This window comes from Melanaphis sacchari, unplaced genomic scaffold (assembly GCF_002803265.2).
Source record: "Melanaphis sacchari strain LSU unplaced genomic scaffold, SCAv2.0 Contig271_pilon_pilon, whole genome shotgun sequence".
NCBI classification, from domain to species: domain Eukaryota; kingdom Metazoa; phylum Arthropoda; class Insecta; order Hemiptera; family Aphididae; genus Melanaphis; species Melanaphis sacchari.
Genome location: NW_020271144.1, coordinates 20,927 through 36,902, shown reverse-complemented (window position 1 = coordinate 36,902; position 15,976 = coordinate 20,927). Strand labels below are relative to the sequence as shown.

The following is a 15,976-nucleotide window of genomic DNA, read 5'->3' as shown; positions in this document are numbered from 1 at the left end:
GTTTAAAATGTTATCATTTTTATGTCTTAATATAAATAATGAAATTGTCTTCATATATACGTAAATAGTAAAAACTAAATTCAAATTAATAGAACATATAGATCAGAAATGTATTCTTTCACGCGCCCAAATTGTGCGGTGACAATATTCTGTACGTCCAACTACATAATAAAAAATAAAAACATCGTTCTTGATCAATTTAAAAGCTTCATTACTCTGTCTATCACCACAAACAATTTACAAGCGTTGACCTCTTCGACGAGTGTGGTCCAGTCGCGCAAATCGAATGCAGTAGAATAAGTAATAAGTACAGTACAACTTATACGACTCGTACCAATCGTACTTGTGCCTTCAAGTTCAATCAGGCATAGCCCAGTTTAAAATTTCAAGTCTTTGCGCGATTATTCAATCTATTCCCATTAATTTGTTCTGCGCCGGCAATGCTACGCACATGAGAAAAAAAACGGTATTTCGCATTCCAAACTCCCCCGATTGTTAATCCGTTAACTACCTCCACCGGCTCCACCTTAGGCTATTAATTTGTACCTACGTATCGTTTTGTGTTGAACTAGTTCTACATAGACTACATGCATATAAACCGATCGCAAACGAACGTTACTTATAACAATCAATAATAGACCAGTGTCCCTTTCGTCGAAGATATTTTCAGATAGATTTATATTTTTAAACGGAGAAAACGGTTTTTTCTTCGTCGAATAACAGCATAATAATAATTAATAATAACACAACATGACGTATAGGTATGTGTGAGTCACGCGGCGGCGCGATGTCGCAAAAACCCCGTTGGTGGAGGTGGGAGACGACGGTGGTCGGGCACACGCGAGCGTCGCCGCCGCGCCGCACAGCCGCCCCACCATCGGCATCAACCCCCCACCAAGGGTCCCGCTGGTTTGACTTGTTCCGTGCTCAAGGAACGATTCACCGAGTCCGAAATCATTATCCACTATCCACTATCCAGCCACCAGTTGTCGTGTGTCCCTCCGCGGTGGTCGTAGTCGTTAACATCTACTGCCGCTCCAGCACTCAGGTGCGAACGTTTCGTTTACGAATTTATAGTCGATAAAAAAGGGGTATAAGTCGTGCGAGTGTTAATTTCGATCTCTAACCCGAACCGGTCCACATCGATTCGATATTTTCATCGTCACCCGAGTCGTCAAACCGTATATTTTTTTTATTGGGGTAAGTCTATATACGTACATATGCGCACACGACGTTTACTATAATATATTAATAATATAATACCTATTATGTTTTTTATAATACCTATGTGTGTTTACCGCGGTCGTATCTCTCTGCATTGTACAATGCCTTAACAAATGATCGATATTTACGTGCACGAGCGTGTTAGGTAAACACAAAACCTCTTTCGGGACCGAAGTATGCCAATCGGTCAGGAGGCACCCACTTGCTTTCTTTTTCTATCCGGAATAAATGCGTACGGGGCCCAAGTGTGCTCTGAACGGGCGTCGGAATACGTCCCCGCGGCATTGCGATAATCGTGCAAACGGCCGCTGCACGGGAAAACAAATAATCGATACATATGAAAAGCCCTTGACACTTCTACGCACCCCGGCCCCTTCGTCGCGTTTAAACCTATTCGGTTAGTGTTTTTCGAATCCGGCGGCCGGTCTCTATTCTCGGGCGGTTACCCCGTTTATCACCGTTTTCGAAAACAATATTACCGTTTACATGGGCACCGGCAGGTACGTAATACTCCTATCGGGTCCTAGCGGCGCGTGTGGCGGTAATTTGAGACGACGATTATTGTCGCGTACCCCGGCCGTAATCATACGTGATAAAATGATAATAAATTACTATAATAATAATTGTGTTTTCGCGTACACGGGTGACGTCCAAGGGTACCGAAGATACCTATTATAATATTATTTTTGTGAGTGGCGCGAGCGTGTATCTGTCATAATTAATATAATATCGTGTAGTAAAACACACAACGCGCCGCTGACGGAGCACACCCACTGTGGTAGAGAAAGGTCAACCGCGTCGCGGGGCGAACGAACTAAAATCCAATAGTGTATAATAATAATATAATACCCACATATTAATATGTGTGTGTACTGGATGCACTCGAATGGGTTTCGGTTTGTTTATCGTTTTATTTATCATACGCACGTCGTCGTCATCCACGGCGTGTATAACATAAAAAACAATGTTTACGTCGCACGACAAACGCAATATTTTACGAGTTTATGTAACGTTTTTCGTCGTGTACACATGATATTGTGACTACGTTGAAACGTTATTATAATATTACATTTTGTCGTGTGCCTACTTACTACGTAAACACATTATAACACACGATCGCAATGCAAGTCGACGGTGGCAGCGGCGCGGCGGCGGCAGCGGCGACCTCGTCCGATTTAATTAGCCATAAAACAAAAATAATAATTATAAATGAAAAATAAAAAACAATCGTGGCGTACGTGCCGCGGCGATCTACGTGAAATCGAAAATGTTTTTATGCACGCTGGTTTTCGGAATTCACGTATATAACCCACCTATTACCTCTATCGTATTAATAAATAATGCGTCTATATGATATCGTATGCTGCCACCACCGCGCGGCTGACGTAACCCGTCGGCTGCCGTCACCTGCAGAACTCCGCTGCTTGTGTCGTACCCACCTACCTACCTGTATAATATTATATTTTAATACGACATAACGTTACGTGTGCCTATTGATAATGTTATTATTAGGTATGTGTGCGACGGTCGAGATAATTTTATATTTTTGCCTCGGAAAAAAAATTGAACATCGCGATAAACGACACACACACACACGCGCGCGCGCCCGAACGTGACGACTCGTGTCGGAAAATCTGTTAGCCAACTAGAAAATGTTTTCCTTGCTATGTACACGCGATACGCCGATACGCGCAAATAAGTCATATACGTGTGTGTACTTGTGTGTGTGTGTGTGTGTATATGTTTATCGTGTACCTATATATTATGTATATGTAGATATTATACTTGTTGCGCGAGTTTTTTTTTTTTTTTTTATTATTATTATTATTATTTCAAACGGATGTAATTTAATTTCGCCAAGGTCCACGAGATCAGACTACAATAACAAGTTTAAAAAATGTGTTGGTTTATTATTATATTTACGGCCCGCGAACTTGTAGGATGCGTTTTTCTATAATACGCGTATACGTTTATTAAATATCAAAACGGCTATAATATAACAGACCGTTTTATTTCCGTAAACGAATCAAATATTCAAATATATTATTAAAACATGATTGCATGGGACGTACGTTCGCTATATCCGCGAATTGTCGATATGATAATATTATATTATAATATGTGGTATACTAGGTACTAATTATTGTGGTTGTGGTATTCATAAACGCGTGTAAACTGTAAACATTTTATCGGCAGGATATATTCATGATTCATAAATAATATATAAGTAATAGGTATTCTAACATTCGTTCTCAAGATCTGTACCAGAAACTATTTGGAAGAGATATAATTTTTTAACCAATCTTAACGTCATCCAACAAATCACGTGAAATAAATCAGTATTTAATATTACTTAAACATTTACAATTGAATATCATGATAGTTACTATACAACTTATAAGTAAATATAGCAAATACTAATTAAGGATTAGTAATTGTAATTATATTTCTATTCCGATATTAACTCACTAATATAATTATACATAATTTATAACTGGCCGATTTATATTTATACTTCTTTTTAAGTCAAACTTTATCAATTAATATTATAGTAGACGTACGTAACTTTTATTTTACGTACCTATATTAATACTTTTTAAGTATAGTTTTTTACGCCTGAAAAGTAAATGTTTACAGAATAGTAAACTTCCTACCTTGTGAGCACGTTTTTATGACGATCACATTTGAAACAAATTGTGCGTTTCGTATAATCGAAAAACAATGTGACTGAAATGATAATATTATTTACAAAAATATAATACACGCAGAATAATTTTGTCGGAATGTATGTTTTTAATTTAGGAATACTGTGAACAAAAAGCTCGGAAAGCTTATACCTGAAATTCATATACAAATCTTGTGCTTTATTTTAATATTACTTATCGACGATAATACCTATCGTCGTAATTGATTTTTTTACGTATTCAGCGCACGTCTTATTGTCGATTGACGATATATAGGTAGACGAATGCACGCACGTCGACTCGTATAAGAATATTAACGAACTGATTAATGCGTGTGTAAATAAAGTGTAACTTAAGGATGTTTAGACATATTATATAGCTTTGGTTTGAAATTTGTCATTTTAATTTTTTATATCATTTCTGTTGTCGCCGATCAGTAAGAGGCGTACTGTTTGCTTGCGCGACACACTGCAGCTTGCCTTCAAATTTTATATCTATTCGAATTATTAAATACCTAAGTAAGTAGAAGGTATATTTGTGTTTTATCTAAATCACACGTAAACTATATTTACAGAAATTCAGTTAAAATATTTTATCTTTATAAAATAAGTATTATTTTAGATAAAAAATATTGCATGCATTAGGTATATTTATGACAAAGATCCAAGAATAAAAAACGAAACTATATATAGACGTGGCGCAGTGCACATTTAAAAATTATAACTATTGCAAACGATTTTGACGGTATAATAATCTTTTCCGTACATCATGATTTCGTAAAAACTTTTATCGAAATTAACTTAAATAACGTTAAGAAGTATCTTTATAATAATATATTGTTCATATAATATGTTATGTTTTTATTTGTTTTCTCTATAAAAATGTCTTTTATCATTTTCTGAACGTCGAGTATAGTACGATTTTTATAATATGTACGATGTCACGATAATATTTTAATATAGGTATACAAAACTACAAAAGGATAAATAGACTCATTTGGTAAAATATTAAGCACTTAGCTTTTCTTTATGAATACTTATTTGAACAGTTTAATTTCAGATCATAATATGCTGGGGTCTTAAAGAATTATAAGGGAAAAAGGGACCCCTAGCTAAAATATATATTATTAAAATATTAAGCAAAAAAATGAATATGAATGATAGTTTATATCCAATTGAAAGAATATTATAATACAATCAATTTATTTTAATATTAAATATATAACTTTTTGGATGGAAATATATGTATCTATATTTTTTTTTTTACATCAATTGCCTAATATTTTTCTATATACCTTATACTGTAATATCGAATTATTAAATCAGTTTTTAACACAGCTACGTACTAGTTTTTTTAGCTATTATTTTCTAACATCACGATTTATTTTATTTTTAACGGTTTTTGATTGTATAATACAATTTTTGACTATGGTCATACGAGATTAATTATTAATTTTAGACAGATCATTAAGTCCTAAAAGTTAATTAAAACTATAAATCATTTGAATTATTTTAATACTGCTATTAATTATTATAACACTAAGAGTTCAACTTCGAAGTATAATTTTACTATAATGTCAACTATGGAAAAATATACACTCATTGAAAGAGTACCTATTGAATTGTGCACATAATTTCTAGTTTGAAACAAATAATTAGATTAGTCGTGTAAAAAAAAAGTGTGTTACGCTTCAAGATCTTGGCAATTTATATAAAATAAATATTTTTTACTGAATATTATTATTATATTTACTGGATAATATTCAATAATTTTGTGGAGCTATGCCCTAAGCCCTTTAAAACATCGCCCGAACTCTGTTTATGTTTTAGATATTAACTTTGTACTACATCATAATATGGTGTATTCGAGTAATTTATTGATCATTTTTTAATATACTTGATATTATTAGTAGAATTATGACATCTATTAAAACGCACAATCCAATATCTAAAAGTTGTAGTTATTAGAGAGTACAAGAAAAGCTATAACTTTGTTTTTCATTTCAGTTTCATTTAAAATAAAATGACTATACATTCCCAATGATTATAATATGAAGCCCATTTACATTTTTACTGTTAAGTGATTTATGTTGGAACTCTGTTTTATGTATAATAATAATGTACACGGGTATTAGGTGTACTATTCTAAGTAACGTAATAAGTAACTCAGTACTGATGGTTTAATTTTAATTCGGCGAGACGTTATAATATGCCTTAAATGTTTTCTATCTGTCAGCCGTCAGGGACTATATTACTTTCACTTCATTACTTCAGTGGCAATTGTCTTATATACTCGATCATAATTCATAGGTATATTTTAATTTCTCTTGTAAATCATGCAATTTACTGTTGTACACATGTCGTTAATAATTAATCAATTAGAAACGTGAGATGGAAAGGGGGGTACGCCAAGGACGTTAAAGTGATTGTTATATGTGAACTCGTGTTCATGCGTATAGGTAGACATAGACGTTCATACCATGTTACATCGATGACAATATTTCATCAAAGTTCAAAAACAAAAACATGCCATTTTGTATTTCGATCTGGTCCATCATATTACATTATAATTAAAAGGTTATCATTACTACAACTTTTTTCCCAGTGATAATACATAATTCTTAATAATTCAACAGTGTTGATGACCACATAGCGACTACAATAACAACACTTAAAAATCTATTTTTGATCGAGTTCATTATTTCACTAGCATTATTTTAAAATCAATAAATAATATTTATTACTTTATTTTTGTATTGTTATAAACAGTTTAATGTATCTTATTATTATAAATTATGATTATTTATAGACATTGATAAAGTGATAATCGTATAGTCATTATGATTTTAATATAAAAATAGTATGAACATTATTTTCATTATAGTAGAGACATTTAAATTATGTTTCATACAATATATTAATTTAAACCATATTATTATAATAGGTATCTAAAAATTTTTAGAACTTAAATTTTAAATTCATATAGTGTCGGACAACTGTTCAGTGTTCACGTTGGGCGTGCCAGATTTAATTAAATCAATACTAATATTGTCGTTCGTATGATAGGGCGTGCCTAAGGGCCATTCAATTGCTAGTAGAATGATGTTCTGTAATTATTTAGAGTGCGTAATATGAATGATGATTTTTTACTTGTTTTGAGACCTGTGCCAAGTCCTTGGTAATGCCTTGACACCAAACGAAAATGTTTGACGAATCGATAACATCAAACTCCATAAACAATTTTTTTTTTTATAATTTGATACGGTTATTTACAATAATTGACAAAATTAACCAGATTAGAATTTCTAATATTACTTATAGTTACTTATTAATGTTTAGTCAAATGTTTAAGTTTCAAGTGTTTAATATTAATTATTAATTTTTCAGAGTTTGAATTGAAAAATCCGCCGCAACATGGCGACACGTATATGCATTTTAGTGTTTGCAACACTATTGGCTTACGTATGCAATACAAGTGCCATTCTATCAGAACAACTCGACTGTCCTGAAGATTGCGATTGCCATTTCTTCAGAATTAACTGGGTGACTGACTGTTCGGAAAGTAACTTGACATCCATGCCATATGAAGGACTCGACAGCAATGTCTATGTACTTAATATGAACGGAAATCTCTTAAAAGAAATCGAACCGTTCCCAGCCGATATCAAACTTAGGACATTGCAGTTGTCCGAAAACTTTTTAACAAAAATTCAAAAAACAACGTTTGCTGGACTTCATTACCTACTGGATATCGATTTGTCATCTAACTTGATCAATTATGTTGATCCTGAAGCATTTGTGTAAGTTTATTTAAATATCTGGCCGCTTATTTAATGTATAGGTATTGAGTATTTCATGTGTATACGTTTCTACAAAAGATATTTAGTCTATAAAATGACACAAGCTTTATTACTTCTGCGTTTAACTTCAATCGTATTTAAATTAAACAAATTGAGTCACAGTTTCCATGTTTGCTTATTCAAGGTCGATTCTATTGTTGGGTGATGTACTAACATTAAACGTACATGACATTTCTAAACGGCTACACTAAACAAAAAAATACTATTATAAATATTTTAATTATCTGTTTAAATATATCTTATCTTAAAATAGAATATTAAAAAAATTATATTATTTCATTCTTACGGTTAATTGCATGATCCTTTTTTATTATCTTATTGCTTTATATTTGTTTAAACAAAAAGTGAAATTATTATTACCAATTATACGAAAACTGTTGGTTTAAATTGTAATGAAACATTTAATATTTTAATAATATTATAGGTACTTGTATTTTTATTGAATAGATTTATTCCAATAAAAATAATAAATAATTTAAAATATATCTACTTTTTTTATTAAAACATTTTTATTATTGATTTTAGAACAAAAAAGTATTTAAATACATAATTTAAATTATAAATTTAAAACTTAATCGACATTTGTTATATTTGTTACAGGGATAGCGCTGGATTAATTACGTTAGAATTACAAGGAAATCCATTGGAACAAGTCGAAGGTCCATTCTTATACTCCAAGTCTTTGCTATACCTATACCTGGCAAATTGTCATCTTGCAAAATTATCACCACAGTTTTTCGCCAATATCAGTGGTCTAGATAAACTTGATATTTCTGGAAACCCTCTGCATATCATTGAACCAGGCATATTTGATCCTCTTACTAGTTTAAAACATCTAATTTTAAATAACTGCAATCTTACACACATATCAAGCGTAGCATTTAGTAGCCTTGGACACCTTACGGTATTGGAATTGGCTGGAAATAGTCTTAAAAGTCATGTTGACTGGACTTTAATACTGGGTAATTTAGGTAGATTGGAACATCTCGATTTAAGGCAATCGGGTGTATCAAATTTACCAGAAAATGTATTTTTCAATAATACTTGGCTAAGAGGTTTGGTGTTGGCTGAAAATGAATTATCAGATCTTGACGTAGCTACTACTTTAGGTCACAATTTAGTTCATTTAGATTTTCTGGACCTCAGTTATTGTCATTTAAAAGGACCTTTGTCTGAAGATGCATTCGCTAATGCTACAAAATTACGTACCCTCATATTATCTGGAAACCATTTATCTGCAGCAGATTTAGCTGTAGCTTTATCACCTTTATTAAAACTGGTGAAACTTTCACTGAGAGACTGTGGATTAACACGGTTACCTGCTAACACTTTCCATAAATTTACTAGTTTACAAGAATTGGACATATCAAGAAATCCTTTGAACAATGCCTTTACAGCACTTTTATCTCCGTTGGAATCGTTGGAACATTTAGATATGGGTTATAGTAACTTGCAAAGAATATCTAGAACGACTTTTTTGAAAATGTCTGCTTTGAAAACGCTCATTTTGTCTGGAAATAAACTTAAAAGTCTCGAATCAGGGTTATTCCAAAATCTTACACGTTTAGAAGTATTAGAGTTGAATAACTGTGGACTTAGTCGTCTAAATGATACAGTATTCTACGATAACTTTACATATCCAGACTTGGAAGAGTTAAGACTTTCAGGAAATCCTCTCCAAGTTCCCGAAGAAGGACCAATACTACCACCTCAATTATCTGGCTTAAAGAATTTAGACATGAGTAAATGTAATTTGAGTCGTTTACCTGTTGATGCTTTCATTACAACACCTAACATTAGTCAGCTCTTGTTGAACGATAATAAATTAAAGAATGACGAAGAAGGGTCTATGAAATTTTTAGAGTCACTGACCGGGTTGGAACAGTTGGACTTGAGTTTTAATAATATCACGGCAATAAAACCTGATAAATTTGGTTACAATCATCAACTCATGTCATTACGACTAGTCGGTAACCCTTGGAAATGCGATTGTTATGTTGTGGATATGTGGGAATGGGCTGCGTCGTCTAAAGGAAATATAGGCGTGTTGGTAGGCTCTACGAAATCGATAGCTTCCAACGTAAACAACAAAAAGACCAAAGGATTGGTGTGCAATTTCGACCCCAAGAGCACGCCTGTCAAGGAAGCCAAACTTCGAAGACCCGGTAGAGAACTCACATCCAGTGTACAACGTACGTGGGCCAGGTATGTGCGCGAGGCGAATTGTCCGCACAGCCCTGTGGCAGCAAGACCAGCCAGAATCGTTACTAGAGAAGTCCACGACCACGAGTATCAGCCAATGTCGGAAATCGAAAACGAAACCCAAAATAAGTGGTTACCTCTAATAAGCTTCTGCGCCGTTTTGTTACTGGTTTCAGTAGTAATGATGAGCGTGTTAATAAAACGTAAAGAAAATCCAACAAAGAAAGATAAAGACATCTCATGCGATTATTCACAAGAAAACGATGACGTCGTGCAATTTAAAGGAACTAAAAACGTATCCCGTAGAACCATCAAATGACAAACTCGTACTAGATAAACTAAATTTCAGTTATTTCAGTTTGTAAGTCTTAAGCAAATATTTTCATCATTATTATATATATTTATATATATTTTTTTTTCTTTAGTAACCCATCACACATTTTACCACTTTCTACATACCAAACAAAACATTATAAAAATTAATAAATGTATACTTGGAATTTTGGAACTTTATCATTCTTTGTATTATGTTTAGATTATTATATCCAATATATTTTGTTTTCCTAGCAGAAAAGTTCCTAATGGTAGTTGGTTGTCAGTGGTGTTGGATACAGTCAATCAAAAGCAATGTTTCTCACTTTTATATTTTCATTCCTAATGCAAGGTCATTCAGTGCAGGGTAATAGTAAACTTGCACATTTTTCAATAAACAGTGGACTAGGTACTAGTCGAGTTTCACTGTTTATTTTATTTTTATTATTATTCGGATTGACTGATCAAATATATATTGTATATTCTAGTTATTAAGCTTTTTATGTATTATTTATGCACGCTCTCTGTAAAGCATTGTCAGATCATAGATTGTGATGTTAGTCTTCGACCGTATATTATTATAATCATGGCTTAGGATTATGTATACACCTATATTACTATTTATTAAATACAATAATTATAATATAGATTACCAACCTAATATAATTGGCTAAGATTATTTAGATGTAGAAAAATAAATATTCTTTATTCTTGTTATGCTAAATGTATCTATTAAATGAAATGTATATCTTATTATAGTATAATAATTTTTAACTATATTTCATACCATGTTTTTTGTCCTATTGTGATTTTCCTGATGATCTTTATCATTTTAATAGAACAAATAAACATTTAAGTTTAAAACCAGTTAGATATTTAAATTTTAATTGCTGTGTACTAATATTATTTACTACACTAAATGATTATTGATCATATTATAGCAAGAATGTGCATTAGATTTTAAATTTATTTAAAAACTCATACAATATTTTAATTTTAATTATTATTATTTTAAAGATAAAACATATTTGACATACAAATTAAAATAATTGGATATTACACACTTTTTTAAGTGGTATTATACATATGACTACAACAGTCAAATATTATGTATTTAGTTACCCATTAGGTGTAAATATCCATTTAAATCTCAAGAATCTAAACAAAAGAAAAAATAAACAGTTTTTATGAAATATCAAACTGTACAATGGAAGTGATAAGGAATCAAACTGTATCATATAGGTAATCATTAATTTAGATATTTAATAAAAATATAAATCAACAGAACATTTTATTTTACTACAGTAATTAATAAAAACAACTAGGCTGTTACACTATAACATTAAACTCTTATTGTTTCTAAACATTGTTTTATCTCTTCCACTATTTTCATATTAAATTTTTCATTTATTAAGTGGCTTAAACTTACATTACATGTTGTAGCAACGTTTTCAATAATGCCATTTTTTACAGATAAAATAACGGAGTGTTCGTCATTAGATTTAACAGTTATATTAAACTTTGGCGTTCGTCCATATCTCCACTCCCAACTCTCCATTTCATTTTTTATTTCGTTGAAACCTGTTTAGAAAAAAAAAAAAAAAGCTATCAGCAAATATAATTTAAAATATTTATGAGTATTTTATATAACTTATTAGACATAAACACAGTGTTGTTATATTCTTTTTTGTATTAATCTTTAATCAGTATAATCTATTAAAAAAAAAAAAAAATTACCAGGGAATGTTTGTTCATTTGGTGTTACATAATTAAATCCTTGATCTGTTGTAGTTTTATTGCCTACTGTTTTCAGGTATTGTAAACCAACAGCAGTCATTAATCTATTGATGCACACTTTGTTATTAATTTGTGTCAAATTCAATACATCAGATGTTACACTGACTGTGGCATTGGTTTCAATATTTTTCTGAAACACATTACAATATTAGAAGTTATGTAATATTTACTAATTTTTATTATGCAATTTACTTCACGTTTTCTCAATAGACTTGACATTAATTCGCGATTGCAATTAACTAATAACGTACAATGGTGATATGCATTAGGTCTTCCCAACTTGGAAGCTGTGCCAGATATCTATACATAAATTAATTGCTTTAATACATTAAAGCTGTAAAATAATATTTTCATTACGAGGAAATCTTATTAGCTCAGATCCTTAACTTTGTAAATATTATCTATAACAATGTCTTCTCGTTTATTTATTTCTGTTACAACATTCCATTCACTCTTTAATGTTTCAACGATTAGTTCTAAATTTTTTTTCCTGTTATAAATGTCCCTGCTAGTGAAAAATGTCATATTGAGATTTTCATTATCGTGAAATACTGTTCCACCGCCACTATTTCTTCTGGCCATCCGTACATCAATAGCTGAATCAAAATTTATTTCTAACCAAGGATTCTGATGTCGGCCAATTACAACGCAATTACTGTTTACCCACAATAGCAACATAGATTTATTTGTGAAGTTTGAATGGCGGTAGAACCAATGTTCCAAGGCAAGGTTTTCAAATACATCTGTTGATTTGGATATCAGAACAGTCTTTTCAATAACTGATGAATAAAATCTTCGAATAATAAAGGCCATAACAAACTTGAGCCTGAAAGTAAATTTAAAATTAAAATTGCTGGTACATCATATGAAAAATTAATAAATGATTCTTTTGATGTTGTTCATTAAATTAATAGTAAAATAACATGTCATTTGGGTATGATTTACTAATGATAAAGTACATTTTTAATTTAACAAATTTTTGGTAAATAATATAATATCATATACAGCAGTGTCTCACAAGTTAGCAATTTTATCCACTAATAAATAAGCACAGTTTTAAAATATTATCATAGATATATTAGATATTGTAGCAACAAGTGATTTAACACATTCAGCATGGATGACGCTAATTGGCGTAAATTAACATTTTTTGAATATGCTGAATAAAGTCAATTGTTGCATGTATTATGTGCATACCTTGTTATTAAAAAACAAAACTAAAATTTGGCCAATGTTACAATAAAACTATAAGTTGTTTTTTTTTTTTTTTTTTTTGTCTTTCTTACTTAGAAATAATATTTCATAAGTATATGTAAGTCGTTTAATGGTATATTAATTTTTCAATTTTTAAGATTTTTTTTTTTAAAGCTTTAATTTTTTCAGTTTCAAAACAAGTATACTCAAATATGTAACACAGCTAATGTGTTTACAGTAATTTGATTTCAACTAAAATTACTTAATAAGTATTAATATTATTTTTATTGGTAGATAATTAAAATTTATGATATGGAGAATTGAAATGTTTGTGTTAAATCACAGGCAATTAAAATTATAGATAATAATAACATTGAAATAATTGTTAATGCAAATTTCAAGTATGAGATAATGTTTACAAAAAACATTTTATGATAAAAGTAAAAGAAAAACTATTATTTATTAAGTGGCTAATGAATTTTGAATTAAGCATTTAGATATATATGATCTAGTACATTTTCTAATAAATAAATCAAAAACCTTGAAATAAAAAAATATAAACAAGATAAAATTCTATAGATCATTTATTTAATATTGTCACCTATTTATTTAACTAGCATTAAATCTGATCCATTAAGATTTATATGGAAAATGAAAACACCTGTATGATTGACTTATTCTATTGAAAATAATGATCAACAGTTATACTTAATTCAATGCTAAATGTCATCAGCTACAAAAATTCCATTCTAAAAAAATATTTTGTTTATGTATACAAAAACATATATTGAGTCATTTAATAATAATAATAAAAATAAGTATTTGTAAACTAATTTTATTTAAAATTTAAATATTGAAGTTGATAGATACATAATGTAAACAAATATAATAACATAATATCAAAGATATTTTATTGATTTGCAAAAGAAAAATATATTTTTACAGTAAATTGTTTTAAACATAGTCAATATAATTTCTTGCATTTTTATATCATAATTTCATAGGATATCAAACAAAGCAATAGGCATGATGGTTATACATATAATTATAGAAATCTAAAATTACGCAATCTCAGCAAAATAAAAATAATAAAAATATTACAAGACTATATAGTGATTTTGTGCAGCAATAACAAGTGCACAGCCAATGGCTATATACAATATTGTGGACAACGATTAAATAAAATTTGCATGTTCATTAAATTAAATGTAAGTGTTATTGTTGTAATAGAAAATGAAAATCTTAGTCCTTCGATTAGCCCTAACTAGAACAGTATAAAGGAAAATATAGTATTAAATTTTAATTATCAATGTAAATAAACAAAGACCAAAGTCCACAAAACTTTGAACATATTTTTTATGAAAACATACCAGGTAGTAGGTACGCTGTGCAGTTGGGGTTGAGTATTCGTATTAAATATTAAGTAATAGGTGTCGACACTTTTAACACAGAAACTGTAAATTTCGAAAAAAAAAATTTGAGTCTATGCATGCAGGCATGCTGCTTTTGCTATGCTGCAGTCGATTTTCTGATAACGAATAATCACATAAGCCATGAAAATGTTTTTATATACTTCGCTCGAGATTTAGATAAAATCTAGATCATGATTTTGCCTATAGCCAAAAATTAAATCAGTAAATCACATATTATTTTATAAAATTTAATTGTTAAAACGGACCAAGTATTTTTGCCTTTATTTGATGCAATAAGATTTCGTTTATCATAGATTTAATGAAAATGACAAATGTCTCCATTTCCCACTTTAAGTCTATGATTGCGATGTATATTTTATCAGGTGTCAACGCTTATCAATTGAATGATGAGTAATCATAAAACAGTAATTATATAATATTTGACTTCGAAAAATTATTAAACAAAAAAATAACAATTTTTTACCGAACAAAGACAAGTCAACCACGGGTCACGCGCTAAGGGTTTGTTATAACTTATAAAATAATCACCGATAGATCAACATTTGAGGTTAAGCAATTAAGTGAACAAGGGGTATCCAATGATTTGTTAATTGTGATAGCTTGAACTATTCATTTGTATAGTTGGACAATTTTTTAAATAGAACTAGGTCGTAAAACTCTTTAATTCAGTTGTTCGATCATTTTAAATACAAACACAATATCGCATTATACATCTATTCACTCGTAACACAAATAGACAATAGCTAAATTAAGAATTCTAATCACCTGCTGTGTAATAAAGAATTATACTATTTCTTTATACAGATTTTATTTTAAAGTGGTTCTCACTTACTGGATGGTCCTGGCTTCGTAAAAATTACACCTAACACAAGGACGTAATTTCAGGTTTTTTTGGGAAGGTGCGAGATTTCAAACTGTATTTTGAAATTTCACTGGGCCATATAAAAATAGATATACATATATCCACATTATACTGCTTAGAATTAGTTCTATACGTCGCATGGACCGAATCTTTGCATTAATATAAATAGAAAAATTTAATTTAAAAACTAAAATATAATAAATAATTAACAATCATAATTGACAGAATACCAATATCGATAAATTTCGAAATAAAAATTTTAAATTTAATTTTATGCATTATTTCAGTAGGGCGCAGGTCAGTCAGTATTATTTTAAAAGTAAAGGGTGCAACTGCACACCCTGACCCACCCCCAAATGACGCTCTAACTTAACATGTAAGTATTCTAATAAAATTTGTATTAGCTATA

The 15,976-nt window shown here is 30.4% G+C and overlaps 2 protein-coding genes across 4 annotated transcripts; one reads left to right on the top strand and one right to left on the bottom strand.

Annotated features, from left to right (window-relative positions):
- Positions 1-951: 951 nt before the first annotated feature.
- On the top strand, positions 952-10,629 carry LOC112595381 (carboxypeptidase N subunit 2-like). Of its 3 annotated transcripts, none has more exons than XM_025340547.1 (4): positions 952-1,200; positions 7,295-7,707; positions 8,368-10,330; positions 10,537-10,629. In XM_025340547.1, the coding sequence occupies exons 2-3, from the start codon at positions 7,322-7,324 to the stop codon at positions 10,286-10,288; spliced, it is 2,307 nt and encodes a 768-aa protein (XP_025196332.1). In that variant the 5' UTR covers positions 952-1,200; positions 7,295-7,321; the 3' UTR covers positions 10,289-10,330; positions 10,537-10,629. The 3 variants fall into 3 exon arrangements, with proteins under 3 accessions (XP_025196332.1, XP_025196331.1, XP_025196330.1); XM_025340546.1 differs by having other exon boundaries at positions 10,395-10,628; XM_025340545.1 differs by lacking the exon at positions 10,537-10,629 and having other exon boundaries at positions 8,368-10,485.
- Positions 10,630-11,555: 926 nt separating this feature from the next.
- Positions 11,556-15,073, bottom strand: LOC112595380 (lipoyltransferase 1, mitochondrial). Its single transcript, XM_025340544.1, has 5 exons — positions 14,643-15,073; positions 12,466-12,904; positions 12,271-12,378; positions 12,019-12,208; positions 11,556-11,862 (listed from the first exon to the last, which is right to left on the bottom strand). The coding sequence occupies exons 2-5, from the start codon at positions 12,889-12,891 to the stop codon at positions 11,624-11,626; spliced, it is 963 nt and encodes a 320-aa protein (XP_025196329.1). The 5' UTR covers positions 12,892-12,904; positions 14,643-15,073; the 3' UTR covers positions 11,556-11,623.
- Between the last annotated feature and the right edge of the window lie 903 nt (positions 15,074-15,976).

Coding starts and splice junctions, on each gene's coding strand:
- LOC112595380 (XM_025340544.1), bottom strand. CDS start 12,891: ATGGCCTTTATTATTCGAAGATTTTATTCATCAGTTATTGAAAAGACT. Junction 12,379..12,465: donor TTATAGATAATATTTACAAA/GTTAAGGATCTG, acceptor ATTTATGTATAG/ATATCTGGCACAGCTTCCAA. Junction 11,863..12,018: donor AAATGAACAAACATTCCCTG/GTAATTTTTTTT, acceptor TTTTCTAAACAG/GTTTCAACGAAATAAAAAAT.
- LOC112595381 (XM_025340547.1), top strand. CDS start 7,322: ATGGCGACACGTATATGCATTTTAGTGTTTGCAACACTATTGGCTTAC. Junction 7,708..8,367: donor GTTGATCCTGAAGCATTTGT/GTAAGTTTATTT, acceptor TATTTGTTACAG/GGATAGCGCTGGATTAATTA.